The following is a 19,400-nucleotide window of genomic DNA, read 5'->3' as shown; positions in this document are numbered from 1 at the left end:
CTCTACACAGCGAGCCTGGGTTGTTTGAATGTCCTGTTCTGCTCTACACAGTGAGCCTGGGTTGTTTGAATGTCCTGCTCTGCTCTACACAGTGAGCCTGGGTTGTTTGAATGTCCTGCTCTGCTCTACACAGTGAGCCTGGGTTGTTTGAATGTCCTGCTCTGATCTACACAGTGAGCCTGGGTTGTTTGAATGTCCTGTTCTGCTCTACACAGTGAGCCTGGGTTGTTTGAATGTCCTGTTCTGCTCTACACAGTGAGCCTGAGTTGTTTGAATGTCCTGCTCTGCTCTACACAGTGAGCCTGGGTTGTTTGAATGTCCTGTTCTGCTCTACACAGTGAGCCTGAGTTGTTTGAATGTCCTGCTCTGCTCTACACAGCGAGCCTGGGTTGTTTGAATGTCCTGTTCTGCTCTACACAGTGAGCCTGAGTTGTTTGAATGTCCTGCTCTGCTCTACACAGTGAGCCTGGGTTGTTTGAATGTCCCTGCTCTGCCTGTTCTGCTCTACACAGTGAGCCTGGGTTGTTTGAATGTCCTGCTCTGCTCTACACAGTGAGCCTGGGTTGTTTGAATGTCCTGCTCTGCTCTACACAGTGAGCCTGGGTTGTTTGAATGTCCTGCTCTGCTCTACACAGTGAGCCTGGGTTGTTTGAATGTACTGCAGTTCAAACTAGTCTTTTTTTGTGGTAAATGAAAAAGAAGAAAAAAGACAGTCTGGGTCTCTCATATCGTGCTCTGATTACAATTATGCTAACATGAAACAGGATGGCTCTTATTGGCTGGTCCGGCATTAATAAATCCCATAAATGTATGAGATGCATAGATGAACCATCAGCTTCAGTAGCTGTCCATCTGTTTCAGACTGACTAGACTCTGCTTGCCCTGTCTCCTTGGCTCCATCACTCAGACAGGACCCAGCGTTCATTTAGAGGAGACGTGTGTGTGTGTTACGGCAAGATGAGAGATGGCGACCGGTCAGCCATACCCCAATACCCATAGCCCTGTTCCATGGTGAATGCCTACATTCAAGTCTTCCTACTGTTTGAGCAGTGGATAGTCTAGGTTTGACTGCAAGCTGTCAGTCATGCATTGAAGGTCATTGATGGAAATTGCTTTAAAAGCTTGACCAAAATAGTAATTTCATACCCATTTTACTCTCCTCCCCCATACATACCCATTTTACTCTCCTCCCCATACATACCCATTTTACTCTCCTCCCCATACATACCCATTTTACTCTCCTCCCCATACATACCCATTTTACTCTCCTCCCCATACATACCCATTTTACTCTCCTCCCCATACATACCCATTTTACTCTCCTCCCCATACATACCCATTTTACTCTCCTCCCCATACATACCCATTTTACTCTCCTCCCCATACATACCCATTTTACTCTCCTCCCCATACATACCCATTTTACTCTCCTCCCCATACATACCCATTTTACTCTCCTCCCCATACATACCCATTTTACTCTCCTCCCCATACATACCCATTTTACTCTCCTCCCCATACAGAACCTGTGATTTTGCAGGTCTTTGTGACCGCCTCCCCATACATACCCATTTTACTCTCCTCCCCATACATACCCATTTTACTCTCCTCCCCATACAGAACCTGTGATTTTGCAGGTCTTTGTGACCGCATCACTAATGTTGAGTCTTATCCAATGTTACTGTTCTGTAAAACTGTAGACACAGGGTGCATTTCAGGCTGTGAAGAGCCTGGGGGTGGCTGGCCGCTCTTTGAAAAGGTTATAGCGCTGTTATTCAGAGTGATGACTGTAAGGAGGCCACACACAGTCTATAGACTTAAAACATGTCGAGCAAAGTTCAAGTACCCTCCTTAGCCTAATTGTTTTTCTGTAAATCAACCTTACTGTATGAAGTTTGTTCTGTTCCTCCTGTGTCAGTGTTTTCCTTTTTGGCCTGCCAGGGATTTGACAGTGGGTAGGGAGGACATTAGCATACTAATCCAACTAGAGAGTGAAAAGGGTGCTCGCACCGCTCAGCCTAAACCTTTTTTCATTATCATCTAATTATTAACTGAGGATTCTGAGAACTGCAAAGACAAGCTGAGTGGATTGGGGTTGGGGGGGTGTATGTGAAGCGAGTGTCTTTTTTTGTTGTCTGTTTATTGAAAGGAAGGGTCTCAGGGCAATGTTACTCTGCTCCAGTCAAGGCCCTGGAGGCTGCTCAGAGAGGAGCGGAGAGACTGGAAGGTCAGGCAGAGCACATCCTCATTTATGTGCTGTAAAGCTACTATCTGCCAGAAGGCTGGCCTCACTTTCAGCCTAACAAAATGATTCAGTAAATGGAAGGCACACTTTCTAGATGAGATATCAGGTTGATGTGCCGTATCAATTGCTCTCTCAAGGGTGTCCTACTCTTTTTGAAGGATAGACTGCATGTCCCTGGGGGATGCCATCTGGATCCAGTAAGAATTTAAGAGGATCATGTCATACCTCTGTCCATTTGAAACTATAACAGCCATCATCATCTAGCTCCCCATCACTGCCCTTCTTCCAAATGACCTTGTTATCTTCCCACACAATCCCGTTCCTCCAGAGCCCAGGCAAAAGACAATACTTTGTACAATTAGACATTTTATTTCCCAATGCCATTCCCTCAGGCCCCCTACAAATGTTGCCCTCAGTCCATCATTGTTGGAGCGAACATTTTGTCTGCCAAAACATCCTTATCAGGGAAACCTTGGGAGACAAAAGATGGAGTGCAGAGCCAGAGGTCCTTATCTCTGTGGCAGACCCTCAGAGGACCGCATCACGCCTGATAACGCCTCTTATCGGAGCCACTGATGTCACCCCAAAGTGGCAAGGATTTACCGTCCTTGCCACTCTCCTTTTCTCATTATCCATCGCCATGGAGACCTTGTAGACTAGAGCACAAAGCTCCCAGGCAATTGGTTGGAAGAAGAGGAGGAACTGAGTAGATCTAAGTGAGGTTTAAGTCGAGTCAGGAGCTGGGGTACATATTAGCTGGTGTTAATTTGAGGGAAAACTGTTCAGCAGTAGTTTGTTGGAGGCCTTTTGAATTAAGCATTAGGGCCTGAGGAGGTGTGGTATATGGCCAATATACTACGGCTAAGGGCTGTTTTTATGCACGACGCAGTGCCTGGATACAGACCTTTTTAGCTGTGGTATATTGGCCATATGCCACAACCCCCCGAAGTGCCTTATTGCTATTATAAACTGGTTACCAACGTAATTAGAGCAGTAAAAATAAATGTTTTGTCATGCCCGTGGTATACGGTCTAGAGGTTGACCGATTTTTATGATTTTTCAACGGCGATACCGATTATTGGAAGACAAAGGCTTTTGGATGGGTGTTCTTAAGGTGATTCCACAGGTTGGTGGTATTTTTTTATTTAGCCGTTGCTGACCCCATGCTTATCTTTATCACAAATAAGACACCTTGCTTTCCCTGGTGCCAATTCCATGTAATAGTCCCACACTGGTGCTCTGCTTTTCTCTGCCATCTGTAAAACACACACGCAGCTCTGAAGTGACGATAATAATAATATATGCCATTTAGCTGACGCTTTTATCCAAAGCGACTTACAGTCATGTGTGCATATATTCTACGTATGGGTGGTCCCGGGAATCGAACCCACTACCCTGGCGTTACAAGCGCCATGCTCTACCAACTGAGCCACAGAAGGACCACAATGATACTGGAGAGTCTGCTTAGGAGACAAATACTCTCAACTGTTTGAATAAAAATAGAGTTTAAGTTGCCTGTGATGAATGTTGACAACAAAAACTGTCATTTCTATATGCAGGACATCCTATTTTTAATAATGGACATGGTAAGAATTGACTACCAAAATGCAAGTCATAATTCCCATGACACCTTCTAGCAAAATCTGAAAAGCTGTTCCTTCATTCATTTATTCCATACGATATTTTTAGATTAACTGAAAATACGGTCTGTTTCGTGTAGGCTTACACCACCTTGCCAATTTTATAACTGTGTAGATATCCATAGGACAAGGTAACTCTGATCAATATTGGCTAAATATAAGCAAAGATCATTTTTTTTGTAGAGTGGATTAATGAAACTATTTTGACAAACGTTACCTTATCCTAGTGAGATTTACACGGGTATCAAAACGCTGAGGCGGTTTAAGAACGAAACACAGACCTTATTTGAAGTAGGTCAAGACATTCTCTATAGAAGACATGAACGGTAAAATAACAAAGGAACCCCTTTCAAGTTCAGCCGCAAGTTATTACAGGAATTATAATGCGTTGACTATTTCTCTCTAAACCATATACCTTTGACTATTACGAGCCTGCTGCTCCCTACCGCCTCTGTCAGATTGCTCTATCAAATATCATCAAATCATAGACTTAACTATAATAAACACACAGAAATACGAGCCTTAGGTCAAATCCGGAAACTATCACCTCAAAAACAAAACGTTTATTTCTGATCTGTATTTTATCTAACGCGTGGCATCCATGAGTCTAAATATTATTGTTACATTGCACAACATTCAATGTATGTCATAATTACGTAAAATTCTGTCAAATTAGTTCGCAAAGAGCCAGGCGGCTCAAACTGTTGCATATACCCTGACTCTGCGTGTAATGAACGCAAGAGAAATGACACAATTTCACCTGGTTAATATTGCCTGCTAACCTGGATTTATTTTAGCTAAATATGCAGGTTTAAAATATATATACTTGTGTATTGATTTTAAGAAAGGCATTGATGTTTATGGTTAAGTACACATTGGAGCAACGGTAGTCGTTGACTGATTGTTTTTTATAAGATACGTTTAATGCTAGTTTGCAACTTACCTTGGCTTACTGCATTCTCGTAACAGGCAAGGCTCCTCGTGAGGCAGGTGGTTAGAGCGTTGGACTAGTTAACTGTAAGATCCCCCGAGCTGACAAGGTAAACATCTGTCTCTCTGCCTGGTTCCTAGGCCTTCATTGAAAATAAGAATGTGTTGTTTAACTGACTTGCCTAGTTAAATAAAGATTAAATAAAGTGTCGGTGAAATCGGTGTCCAAAAATACAGATTGTTATGAAAACTTGAAATCGGCCCTAATTCATCAGCCATTCCGATTAATCTGTCGACCTCTAATACGGTATAATATCTCATGGCTGTCAGCCAATCAGCATTCAGGGCTCAAACCACTCTGTTTATAATAATCAAATCAAATCAAATTTATTTATATAGCCCTTCGTACATCAGCTGATATCTCAAAGTGCTGTACAAAAACCCAGCCTAAAACCCCAAACAGCAAACAATGCAGGTGTAAAAGCACGGTGGCTAGGAAAAACTCCCTAGAAAGGCCAAAACCTAGGAAGAAACCTAGAGAGGAACCGGGCTATGTGGGGTGGCCAGTCCTCTTCTGGCTGTGCCGGGTAGAGATTATAACAGAACATGACCAAGATGTTCAAATGTTCATAAATGACCAGCATGGTCGAATAATAATAAGGCAGAACAGTTGAAACTGGAGCAGCAGCACAGTCAGGTGGACTGGGGACAGCAAGGAGCCATCATGTCAGGTAGTCCTGGGGCACGGTCCTAGGGCTCAGGTCCTCCGAGAGAGAGAAAGAAAGAGAGAATTAGAGAGAGCATATGTGGGGTGGCCAGTCCTCTTCTGGCTGTGCCGGGTGGAGATTATAACAGAACGTGGCCAAGATGTTCAAATGTTCATAAATGACCAGCATGGTTGAATAATAGTAAGGCAGAACAGTTGAAACTGGAGCAGCAGCATGGCCAGGTGGACTGGGGACAGCAAGGAGTCATCATGTCAGGTAGTCCTGGGACATGGTCCTAGGGCCCAGGCCAGTTGAAACTGGAGCAGCAGCATGGCCAGGTGGACTGGGGACAGCAAGGAGTCATCATGTCAGGTAGTCCTGGGGCATGGTCCTAGGGCTCAGGTCCTCCGAGAGAGAGAAAGAAAGAGAGAAGGAGAGAATTAGAGAACGCACACTTAGATTCACACAGGACACCGAATAGGACAGGAGAAGTACTCCAGATATAACAAACTGACCCTAGCCCCCCGACACATAAACTACTGCAGCATAAATACTGGAGGCTGAGACAGGAGGGGTCAGGAGACACTGTGGCCCCATCCGAGGACACCCCCGGACAGGGCCAAACAGGAAGTATGCACTATAATAAGTATGCACTATGGCTTAGCAGGTGGGGAATTGGATACATGACCATGATGTTTCTGCTTCAAATCCCTATTGGGTCACAGCTGTAATAAGGCTGGAGTAGAGATGTGTTGTTATCTTGCTGACAGGTGGTTGACTGGATGATGAACACAGGATATCTTGGGTTTAAACAATGCCTCGAGTTGTAAAATGTGCTGCATGTGTTTGCAATGAAACATTTACTTTGTCATGCATTAACTTTGTCAGCTAAAGTTAGGAGAACCTTTATCACTGAGGGAGTAAGAGACAGAAAATGTCTGACAGGCAATAGAATGAGCCCTTTAGCTCAGATGCTGTCAACAGGACTGGTGCTCCCTGAACTCACTTTGATCTGTGTACTCTGTCCTTTTAGAGGCAGTCTAATGGAGAATGCAAAAGCACTTTTACTCAAAGGGCTCACAACCACTTTATTTGACTTTTAGATTTTGATGGGATGAAAGAAACCTTGTCAGTTATGCATGACCATTTCCTTTTCTCGCTTTGTTTTTTCCCCCTCTAAGAATGTTATTTTTCTGCTTAAATAAAGCAGTGGCCTCTGAATGATAGTGCCTTTTTTGATGCATTTTTATCCAGGAGAACATTTTGGGAGTAGCCTCATGGAAGGTATTCTGATACTCGTCTCTTAGTTTTCGCCGGTAAAGCAGTGACTGCATTTCCCCCCGAGGTTCCTTTTTGTTCGCTCTGTGCCTTTTCTCCTCTGCCCTCCTTTGACATATGCGGAGTAATGAAGGTTTGTTGTGAATTTGGTATTCTTTTCAAAATGAAGTCTGACCATCGAGAGAGGCTTTTAGCTTTTCAGCTGTGTGTGATCACATGAGGGAGGTTGTGCTGGGTGGTTTTGAAGTGGGGCTGTCAAAGTATGAGAGGAGAGGCAGACCGGGGTGAGAGGTGGGGTGGATCTCTTCAAGCACCTGACTAGAATGAAAGCCACGTTGTTCCTCCCCTTTGAGGTGGAGGTAATTCTGTTTCTGCAGCCAGTCACTGCGCTCTGTCTCCTGCATCTGACTCACTTAAGCTGGCCTGTGGCCCTAGAGGCAGTGGCAGAAATGAAAACAATCAGCCAAAGAACTGTAGAAGAAAAGTGGAAGAGAGGGAAGATAAAGAAATGAAGCCTCTCTTAGACAGCTGTGTGCAAGGCATTCACTTCAATTGAAATTTCAGCGGTGCAGTTTATTTTGGCCAGGAATATAAAGTAGTATTTTGATTTGCTGACACAAAAATGATCGTTCCGTACTATTGGATTTTGCAGGTCGGCCTATGCACCTATAGTACCTATAGGGGCTAGAATATAGTACCCCACTTAGGCCTGGTGTTCAGAATGATAACTAAGATCAAAGATACTGGGGGAAACACTTCATACACAAACACACCTTTGTGTGTGTGTGCCAAAGCCATTTGGGAGAACAAGCTACTTTTGGATTTTCGCTCATGATCAATACCACCATCAATTCATAGAGCAATTCTAGAGTCTCTGAGGACCGAGCTATTGACTGGGTACAGGATGCAGCTGGCAGCAACAGCAGACTGTGTAAATGGACTGTGTTATTGCAACAGACAGGGCAATATGGAGAACAGTGAAGAGCCATCCTAGCGTCTAAAGGGGAGTGGGGAAGTTGGTTTGATGTTAAATGATTTTATATTCTTAGATATGTAGTGTCCGCAGTTCAAAGGGGTTGCTGAGTTTGACTATGGTAATACGGGCCTGAGGTGGAAACGGTTTAAAAAATAAATAAAAAATAAATGAAAAGATTTCGGCTTTAAGAAGGAAAGTAGAGAGCATGCATGTATTGGAGGGAGAGCACAGGGAAACCCCTGTGGGGGAGAACTCCATCAGCGTGGTAAGAGTTTGCTTACAGGGCTTTGACTTCAGTTTGGGGTTTTGCATTCAGTTCAACAGCCAGCAGCTTGTAATTTAATACATGATCAAAAGCGAACGGATGTGTTTTTCTCTCCCTGTCCCTCTCAGGTTCCCCCGAGGTCCAAGCGGCTATAGAACCCCCAGAAAGCTGCAGCCATGTTAGCCTGCCTACAGAGACGGCAGCAGAACCTCTCATCTCAGCACCTGGTCTGCACCCCCAAGATCCTGGGGAATCCACAGCAGCCGCAGCCCAACACACGACAAAGTGAGTCCACATGACTCTGCTCTCAGTAGCACAGGACAACAGCCACTAACTCTACATTTCACTACAGAGCCCCAACAACAGCCACTAACTCTACATTTCACCACAGAGCCCCAATAACAGCCACTAACTCTACATTTCACTACAGAGCCCCAACAACAGGCACTAACTCTACATTTCACTATAGAGCCCCAACAACAGCCACTAACTCTACATTTCACTAAAGAGCCCCAACAACAGCCACTAACTCTACATTTCACTAAAGAGCCCCAACAACAGCCACTAACTCTACATTTCACTATAGAGCCCCAACAACAGCCACTAACTCTACATTTCACTATAGAGCCCCAACAACAGCCACTAACTCTACATTTCACTACAGAGCCCCAACAACAGCCACTAACTCTACATTTCACTATAGAGCCCCAACAACAGCCACTAACTCTACATTTCACTATAGAGCCCCAACAACGGCCACTAACTCTACATTTCACTACAGAGCCCCAACAACAGCCACTAACTCTACATTTCACTACAGAGCCCCAACAACAGCCACTAACTCTACATTTCACTACAGAGCCCCAACAACAGCCACTAACTCTACATTTCACTACAGAGCCCCAACAACAGCCACTAACTCTACATTTCACTACAGAGCCCCAACAACAGCCACTAACTCTACATTTCACTACAGAGCCCCAACAACAGCCACTAACTCTACATTTCACTACAGAGCCCCAACAACAGCCACTAACTCTACATTTCACTACAGAGCCCCAACAACAGCCACTAACTCTACATTTCACTACAGAGCCCCAACAACAGCCACTAACTCTACATTTCACCACAGAGCCCCAACAACAGCCACTAACTCTACATTTCACTACAGAGCCCCAACAACAGCCACTAACTCTACATTTCACCACAGAGCCCCAACAACAGCCACTAACTCTACATTTCACTACAGAGCCCCAACAACAGCCACTAACTCTACATTTCACTACAGAGCCCCAACAACAGCCACTAACTCTACATTTCACTACAGAGCCCCAACAACAGCCACTAACTCTACATTTCACTAAAGAGCCCCAACAACAGCCACTAACTCTACATTTCACTAAAGAGCCCCAACAACAGCCACTAACTCTACATTTCACTAAAGAGCCCCAACAACAGCCACTAACTCTACATTTCACTAAAGAGCCCCAACAACAGCCACTAACTCTACATTTCACTAAAGAGCCCCAACAACAGCCACTAACTCTACATTTCACTAAAGAGCCCCAACAACAGCCACTAACTCTACATTTCACTACAGAGCCCCAACAACAGCCACTAACTCTACATTTCACTACAGAGCCCCAACAACAGCCACTAACTCTACATTTCACTAAAGAGCCCCAACAACAGCCACTAACTCTACATTTCACTACACAGCCCCAACAACAGCCACTAACTCTACATTTCACTACAGAGCCCCAACAACAGCCACTAACTATACATTTCACTACAGAGCCCCAACAACAGCCACTAACTCTACATTTCACTACAGAGCCCCAACAACAGCCACTAACTCTACATTTCACCACAGAGCCCCAACAACAGCCACTAACTCTACATTTCACCACAGAGCCCCAACAACAGCCACTAACTCTACATTTCACTAAAGAGCCCCAACAACAGCCACTAACTCTACATTTCACTACACAGCCCCAACAACAGCCACTAACTCTACATTTCACTACAGAGCCCCAACAACAGCCACTAACTCTACATTTCACTAGAGCCCCAACAACAGCCACTAACTCTACATTTCACTACAGAGCCCCAACAACAGCCACTAACTCTACATTTCACTAAAGAGCCCCAACAACAGCCACTAACTCTACATTTCACTACAGAGCCCCAACAACAGCCACTAACTCTACATTTCACTAAAGAGCCCCAACAACAGCCACTAACTCTACATTTCACTACACAGCCCCAACAACAGCCACTAACTCTACATTTCACTAAAGAGCCCCAACAACAGCCACTAACTCTACATTTCACTAAAGAGCCCCAACAACAGCCACTAACTCTACATTTCACTACACAGCCCCAACAACAGCCACTAACTCTACATTTCACTACACAGCCCCAACAACAGCCACTAACTCTACATTTCACTACAGAGCCCCAACAACAGCCACTAACTCTACATTTCACTACAGAGCCCCAACAACAGCCACTAACTCTACATTTCACTAAAGAGCCCCAACAACAGCCACTAACTCTACATTTCACTACACAGCCCCAACAACAGCCACTAACTCTACATTTCACTAAAGAGCCCCAACAACAGCCACTAACTCTACATTTCACTAAGCCCCAACAACAGCCACTAACTCTACATTTCACTACACAGCCCCAACAACAGCCACTAACTCTACATTTCACTACAGAGCCCCAACAACAGCCACTAACTCTACATTTCACTACAGAGCCCCAACAACAGCCACTAACTCTACATTTCACTACACAGCCCCAACAACAGCCACTAACTCTACATTTCACTACACAGCCCCAACAACAGCCACTAACTCTACATTTCACTACACAGCCCCAACAACAGCCACTAACTCTACATTTCACTACACAGCCCCAACAACAGCCACTAACTCTACATTTCACTACACAGCCCCAACAACAGCCACTAACTCTACATTTCACTACAGAGCCCCAACAACAGCCACTAACTCTACATTTCACTACAGAGCCCCAACAACAGCCACTAACTCTACATTTCACTACACAGCCCCAACAACAGCCACTAACTCTACATTTCACTACAGAGCCCCAACAACAGCCACTAACTCTACATTTCACTACAGAGCCCCAACAACAGCCACTAACTCTACATTTCACCCCAACAACAGCCACTAACTCTACATTTCACAACAGCCACTAACTCTACATTTCACTACAGAGCCCCAACAACAGCCACTAACTCTACATTTCACTACACAGCCCCAACAACAGCCACTAACTCTACATTTCACTACACAGCCCCAACAACAGCCACTAACTCTACATTTCACTACAGAGCCCCAACAACAGCCACTAACTCTACATTTCACTACAGAGCCCCAACAACAGCCACTAACTCTACATTTCACTACAGAGCCCCAACAACAGCCACTAACTCTACATTTCACTACAGAGCCCCAACAACAGCCACTAACTCTACATTTCACTACAGAGCCCCAACAACAGCCACTAACTCTACATTTCACTACAGAGCCCCAACAACAGCCACTAACTCTACATTTCACTACAGAGCCCCAACAACAGCCACTAACTCTACATTTCACTACAGAGCCCCAACAACAGCCACTAACTCTACATTTCACTACACAGCCCCAACAACAGCCACTAACTCTACATTTCACTACAGAGCCCCAACAACAGCCACTAACTCTACATTTCACTACAGAGCCCCAACAACAGCCACTAACTCTACATTTCACTACAGAGCCCCAACAACAGCCACTAACTCTACATTTCACTACACAGCCCCAACAACAGCCACTAACTCTACATTTCACTACAGAGCCCCAACTTTGTTTCACTTGTGGTGCTGTGTTTGTATCTCGGTGTGGTGAGTGACTGGTGGAATTCGAAAGAGAAAGAAATATATGACATTTTTAGGGGGAAAGCACTTTTCACTTATACACACACACACACACACACACACACACACACACACACACACACACACACACAACTGTAGTTAGGGTATAGAATGCCCTTGTTACAAAGTTCAGAGAAGTACAATGTTAAACCAGCCTCTCCTGTAGCAACCGTTAGTTCCACCGAGCCTCCATCTGATGAAGTTGATTATCTTTAATTATGCCCCTCATCTCTGTGCTGTCTCAGGAGAGATGAGAGCTGTGGTGAGGGAGGGTGAGTTCACCTTGGCCTATTTATCTACCTCTGGCTGGCTGGATGACTGGCTGACTGATTGGCCTGCTGAAGAGAACCATACAGGGTTGATATCTCCCCCTCAGATCTGTGTGGATCCTGTGGGTCTTATCACAGGTAGTCATGCACTCTAATTTAATTCATGAGGGCATTGATCAAGGATGGAATGCTGTTACGTGGGCTGGGCCGGTCTGTGCTGATAATGAGGATGATTGTCCTGCAAAGGGCATACTACCATGCACCCCCCCACACAACTTCTCCTAGTGAGCCCAGAACTTTTCTCTGTAGAACTATTTTACAATCTGTACCTTTTAATAATATGCCGCTTCCTTTCACACATTGTTGCTCGCTCAGCCATTTGCCCACAAAAATACCCGAAACACACAGTGCTTGCAATTTTATTATTCAGCTTTTCTCTAGTTCTGCGGCTTTTTGATATGGGTGGGGCGATGCGTACATGGTCAAATAAAGCCGTGTTGTCATGGCCACTGTCGGAGAACTCGATGTAACTTCATACGCGAGAGAGGACCTTCCTGTTGAGATAAGTGATACAAGCCATGTTATCCATGTCATAAACAGAGATTTAAATATACCTGTTTATTATCCTCATTGCCAGTGCACATTTATTATCACATTTAATGAGAGGTTGTGTTGTGGCACTTGTCGGCTGATAAAACCAGCGTGGGGCATTCTGAGTTTAGTTATCATGTTTCCATGATTAAATCCAGAGAATGTTTCATCTCTTGTTTTATGATTATTGCTCTGTCTGATTTCTGTGGAAGTTTATGACATGAATTTCTGGGAAACCGCATATCAGCCAAGCCTATCCCCACGTAGATAGCAAAATAACATGATATTAGCATTTTGTTGTTGTTGTAATATACAGGAAGTCAGGTACAGAAAATGCAGAAATTGCCTGAGTGATTAACCCCAAGGCCGATGAGTAATTGTGTGGAGACATTCTGACTAAATGCAAGCTGATGGATTTGTAATGTATTTCTCTAGCTTCACCGGCCATGAAAACAAATCCTGTGTATCCCCAGCTTTCCTTCACATTGAAACCTTTCACTAATGCTCTCTGGGAGACTAGGATCCTCTGTTCCCTACCCCCATGTCCCTCATCTCACCATCTCTCTCCTGGGGTGAAACACCCCTTTGTCTCTCCATTATTAATTGCTAATCAGTGGAGCACTAGTCTGCTAAATGCTGGAACAGAAGGGTCTAGTTTGCCTCAGGCAGAACCACGAGCGCCTTCCTCATCCTGTTTACCTGCAGGACCCATTACACCCTCCCGGAGCTTTGTATGTGTGTGTGGCGCAGCATCCATCCCCCCCATTCCCTCCAGCACTAGCCTGACATTTCAAACACAACCATATGAAACAAACTGCTCTACTGATTGGCGCATGCTGGTTAGACAAGACCCAGAAGACTTCTCTAGAATGTTTTTGTGTTTTTTCCCATTGGGATTCTCAGTTGAAAGATTTGGGGTTCTCATACAGAGTTTTGTTGAAAAGCTTTCAGAGGATTCAGAGTTTACAGATAGACTGTTCCAATGGACGTCTGTGGTTTGGCTTCACAGAGGAATCCCTGACTATGCCAACCCATCTTTTAAATATGAGAAAGTGTGTGTGTGTGTGGAACTAAGTGCGAGGGATTATGTGATGAGAGCTAATGAGTACTCTGCACTTGGCCTGAACAGCAGACCGGAGCCGGGAATGCTTTATCCCACGCTGCCGGCCTGTGCTTCCGGAGGGTTCTTTTAGAGCACTGCGCTGCTTTCTCCGGTGCTGCCGAGCAGAGACAAATGGGGAGTGACACGCTCTCGTAAAGAGGTATCCGCCTGAGTCTCTTCAAGCACAAATAACTAAGTATTCACCCCCAAGGTTCTTCTCTTCCACAAACGAACACTCCTCATGAAGAGATTAGAGAGAGGGGAAGCAAGGGAGGACGTAAATGGGTACAATGCGTTTCTGTTTATGTGTGATGTAGAGGTGTGTGTGCGCGCACATCAGTGCTTCAGCTTGGTCTTTATTTATCTCATTCTGTGTATTTCTCTCATTCTGAGCTCAGGAATAGTATCCTCAGTGGTGTTGAACACAGAGGGCTGGAACACAGAGGGCTGGAACACAGAGGGCTGGAACACCGGCTCTGTCCACTCTAACTTCTCCCTCCCCCTTGTGTGTAGCTCGCTTGCTCTCTTCACTCCTGATCTGTGTGAGGATGCCTCAGTCCAGAGACCCAGCTGACCTCCTCAGACTCCATTAATATTAATGCGTGTTCATATGGATACAGAGATGAAGAGAGCTGCAGGCTCTGCATCTCAATGGCTCTGCTTTATAAGGGCACCGACCTGTGCACAGCTAGACACCATGCAAATGCTTTACCACAATATTCAAACTGAGCCCGAGATCTCCACTCATGGATGTTGAATACACGCAGGAGGTTTCTGACTTAATTTTCATTCACTATATGCCTTGGTCACATCCAAGGGGAAGTCAAGGCTCCATGTGGAGCTGTATAGTGGTGGACGTGAGGCAGGTCCAGATACTCGATACAAGGCGAGGTGTCTTGCTCTGCCTGAGCAAAAGGGGCAGTCAATTACAGAGACTTGCCACTAGCAGCTGAATGGAGGTGTGGTCAATTAATTACATTGGTTCAAACAAGTGGGTCTATTAGGGACAACTGTGCTCATACAAGAGGTTGTCATAGCAATGCCGGGGCCTAGGTTTTTAACGTTGTTAATTACCCTCGTTGTCAAGGACAGTCTGGTTGTGTAGGGAGCAGGTTGATACAGTTACTGTATAGTGGTGTTGATATAAATGTTTGGTTCACCATAGTGAAACATGGGTGTGTAATGTGATGTTTAACAGTGCATGTTTGTGTTTTCTTGTGATCCTGAGAACAGCACTAATGAATGTCTGTGACTGAATGCCTTGGTGTGGTGTGTCCCCAGTGAGGAGTAGCTGTTAGTCAGCATGTTTATCGCACCAAACATTTTAATCAGAAAAGTGTTTAACACCAAAGACTTTTCTTACAACCTAGACTTTGGGCTTCTTGCCCTGTTTTTCTCATTTTGTCGATGGTTAATTTAAGGATATTTTTGTGATCGTTGCACAAGGATTAACCACCACCAAGCACAGGCCTATATTAGTGGTTATTGTAATAGCAGGAGGGGTAATGGAAATTCTGTTTGGTTCCTTCTGTTGGGTGTTTTGTGTGAGAACCAGAAGAGCAGCAGAGGGACTCTGTTTTTAGCTCTGGCTCAGGGGCTTGTTTTGCCAGTTAATCAATGATTAACTCAAACAGTTCTGAAACAATGAGGTCTCCACTGATCTGTGGGGAATTGCTTTAAGTGTGACCATGGGGGGGATTAGCTAGTTTACCGCGACTGAAAGCATCTTGTGGGATTGTATGGGGGTGGATTCGGTGCAGGGTTCACGAAAGACTGTGGCTTGGTGAAGAATACTCAATGCTGTACATCACCTCACCTATCTGTTTCTCAATTGGTCGTTTTTATGGTTGAGACATATTTTAAACTTGGAAATGTTAGGCCTACACACACACTTGCTCTTTCTCCCCGTGTGTGTCAGATAAATGTTATCAGGCAGCTGAAAATAGTTCATTAGATTTCAAGAATGTGCCTGTGGTTAATTAGCCACATTGTTAATTGAGATTTTAGGATTGCCCCTCACCCTCCACCCACCCATCTCACCAAGGACGGCCCCCGCCCCATGTGGAAGAAAGGAAGTCAGGATTAGGCACTTCCTGTGAAAGCGTGCCAGTGTTACCCAGCATGTTGCCGTGACAGTTAAGGCATCCACATACATGGGTCCGGTTGGCTCCAAGCAGAACTCGGCTAGGCGACGAGGACGTCTGTTCTTTCATACTCCCTAAAGACCTTCGCTTGAAAAACGAGAAAAAAGCAACAATGTTACTGTTTGTCCCTATTGAACACTTCCTCAAAATAGATCAATCAATAAATTGTTGCAGTACTTCTCAAGTGAACAAAATGTCCATGAAACTAGTAGTGCACTGCAGACAGTAGGGCCTTGCTATTTCTGGCCCTCTCGTCTCTCTCTGAATGACAGAAAACACGAATCCCGCCCCGCTAACTGTTCGACTGGGAAGCATTTCGACAGGCAGTGTTTCTGTTCCTAGCCTTTAGCCCCAACACCCACCACACAGCTAGTGCATCCAAGGCTAACCATGGTGGAGCCACACGGACATTTGAATCTCAAGTGCCTCACCTCAATCACCCCGGTAAAGGTGAGTGCAGGAAAATTAGCTTAATGGAGCCACCTGCTAAGGAAGTGATGTTCTATTTAGTGTGGTCTTTGCTAGTGGAGAGGGCTTTAACTTCTGCCTCTGCTCCTCTCTCTCTCTCTCTCTCTCTCTCTCTCTCTCTCTCTCTCTCTCTCTCTCTCTCTCTCTCTCTCTCTCTCTCTCTCTCTCTCTCTCTCTCTCTCTCTCTCTCTCTCTCTCTCTCTCTCTCTCTCTCTCTCTCTCTCTCTCTCTCTCTCTCTCTCTCTCTCTCTCTCTCTCTCTCTCTCTCTCTCTCTCTCTCTCTCTCTCTCTCTCTCTCTCTCTCTCTCTCTCTCTCTCTCTCTCTCTCTCTCTCTCTCTCTCTCTCTCTCGGCTGGGAGACTGTGTGCAGTTTGTGTGTTCTGGGTGATTAAGTGCTTAAGGTCAGGCTGCTAAATACCTCATTCTGTCACTCCATACCGAACGGCACAAAGGTGTGGGTCGCTTTTCTATTCTGGGGGGTGTGAGCTGGCATTTTCTTTGCAGACTTAAGAGACCCAATATTTTGTTATTCACAGCTTTCATTCCCCCAGATTTCCATAAATGTTAATGCTGTAAGGAAAGGTCAGACTGCTGTGCACTCACTTTGTAAACCAGGCCCTCTCAAAGAGTGAGTCATTTTTAGAGACATACATTTGTTTTGTCTAAATTGTCCTTGTGCTTTAAATTACATTTTTTAAACTTTACTGTTGCCTTGGTTATAGTTGCAGGTTAGTGCCCACCTTTTGGATGGAGAGGGATAGACTGACTTAGGGCTGTCCTCTAAACACTGCGTGGATGCTGAGGCAGTTCTGCTGCATAGCTAACCACTTCAGTCCAAGTTTGACCTAGCAGCCCTCATTGGTTCATTTGAACCACCATAACTATGCCATTCGTGCCAATGGTATCGAAATTATAGATGAGGGAATATTGGAGCGTGGTGGGTTTGAAATCAGCAGAGGCCTGTGTTGACACATGAGCCCGTCACTGTGGGTGGCATGTCTTTGTGCTGCTGACAGGGCTGTCATCTGTGGACTTAAGGAGTGAGACGTTCTTTGAAGATGAGTTAGCATTCGGTGTTTGTAGTGTTTATGGAACACCTAGCCAATCTTGAGTGCTCAGGGCAAAACATTGACACTGTTCCAAACAAGAGATGGGACCAATGGCACCCCGTGATTGGTTTTACAATATTTATCTCTGGTAATTGGGCGAGAGATGATTCGGGGCAGAATAAATTACTCTGTGTGGTACTGTACTTCTGATTTGATGCTGGTGCGTTGATGAAAGATGCTGATGATGCCTTGAAGAGATCTCTATAATTAAGCAAGAAGGCCCGGGGGGTGTGGTATGTGGCCAATGTATTCCACGGCTAAGGGTTGCTATTAGGCACAACGCAAAGCAGAGTGCCTGGACACAGCCCTTAGCCACGGTATATTGGCCATATACCACAAACCCACGAGGTGCCTTATTGCTATTACAAACTGGTTTCCAATGTAATTAGAGCAGTAAGAATAAATGTTTTGTCATACCTGTGGTATACTGATATACCACGGCTGTCAACCAATCAGCATTCAGGGTTCAACCCACCCAGTTTATAATTAGAAATTGAATGAGATCTTAAGCACTTACAAATTCATAACGCGGTATGTATTGGAATTCATAACGTATCATACGAATTGCAGGATTTGTTTTGTTGCAGGGACCAGTTGGGGACCAGTTTTGGCTCATGAGCGCTACTTTCTAAACTATAGTCTGAAATGATACAAAACATTGAATATATCTTTAATGTAGAGCAATTTAGTGTTTTCAGTTGAAACAGAGTTTATAACTGTCGAATGGTCATTCTTTTGCCTTGTTTTGAGCATAAGGTAGTTAAAGGCGGCTCAATCTTGACTCATTCCAGGCAGGGGCCTGATCTGCAAAATAATCTGTATTTAATATTGGACAAGTTCAGGCAGTAACTTCCCATTTCAAAATGTTTTCTCCTTACTGAGATACTTGATAGTCATGCAGGATCACAGGGTTGTCGAGAGGTTGCGTAGACATCGGTTTAACACTCCCAGATGTCCTTGTTTTCTATACCACTGGTGTATAGTGATACATAAATAACTAGTGTTTTGCTGAATTGTAGTTCTCTGTGGAATTCACTCTGGCTGCTGCTGGCACTGCTGCGGTGTTGTTCTGTTCCCTTGGCTCCACTGGGAGATGCTTGGATGGATTAAACACTCCACCTCTCCTCCTCCCTCCATTTTAAACACACTCATTTATTTTCTTTATGAGATTTTGTAGATTGAATCATTTCGACAGTTGGAGGCTCATTGTGGGCCTGAGAAGAAATGAACTACCAAATCAATTCCGAATGGGAACAACAATTGAGCGCTCCCCATATTTCACAATATAAACTGTGATGGTGTGTTGCTTGTACGGCTGAAATGTCTCTTCAAATGGGTTTTGAAGTGTTTTTTGTTTAGATGTTTGTATATGTATTTTTTCCCCTGCTCCCTTTGTCGCCACTCGCTTCCTTATGTGTGTTGTGGCAGGGATTTTCACTGACTACAGAGTAATCTAGGTTAATTTCAGCACTTTTGCTTTTCATGTCAGGAGTTCCATAAAAGTGTCGTTCTGAGGGGTGGTGGTAATTTCTGCCAGGTGATTTATTGCTTTTAAATGGAGCGCCTTTTCCGCCTCTCCTTTGTTGCTGTGAGCTAAGCAGCCATGAAATTGCCTGAATAATCATGTTTAAATCCAATCTTGGTTTGTCCCCTCAGCTTTCCCGTACACCATTCAATAGTGCACCCTGTGGAGTGTGCCCTGACTTCTCCTCACAGTTTAA

The 19,400-nt window shown here is 44.7% G+C and overlaps 1 protein-coding gene across 2 annotated transcripts in view; it reads left to right on the top strand.

Moving 5' to 3' along the window:
* LOC118391423 (protein FAM222A-like) overlaps nt 1–19,400 on the top strand; it is a 47,880-nt gene that overhangs the window by 19,530 nt on the left and 8,950 nt on the right. For both annotated transcript variants that reach the window (XM_035782809.2, XM_052458074.1), the window contains exon 2: nt 8,170–8,326. In XM_035782809.2, the coding sequence (XP_035638702.1) occupies nt 8,218–8,326 (109 nt within the window). In that variant the 5' untranslated portion in view covers nt 8,170–8,217. The remainder of the gene's footprint in view (nt 1–8,169; nt 8,327–19,400) is intronic.

Source organism: Oncorhynchus keta, chromosome 12, assembly GCF_023373465.1.
Source record: "Oncorhynchus keta strain PuntledgeMale-10-30-2019 chromosome 12, Oket_V2, whole genome shotgun sequence".
NCBI lineage: Eukaryota > Metazoa > Chordata > Actinopteri > Salmoniformes > Salmonidae > Oncorhynchus > Oncorhynchus keta.
This window is presented reverse-complemented; position numbering and strand designations above follow the sequence as displayed.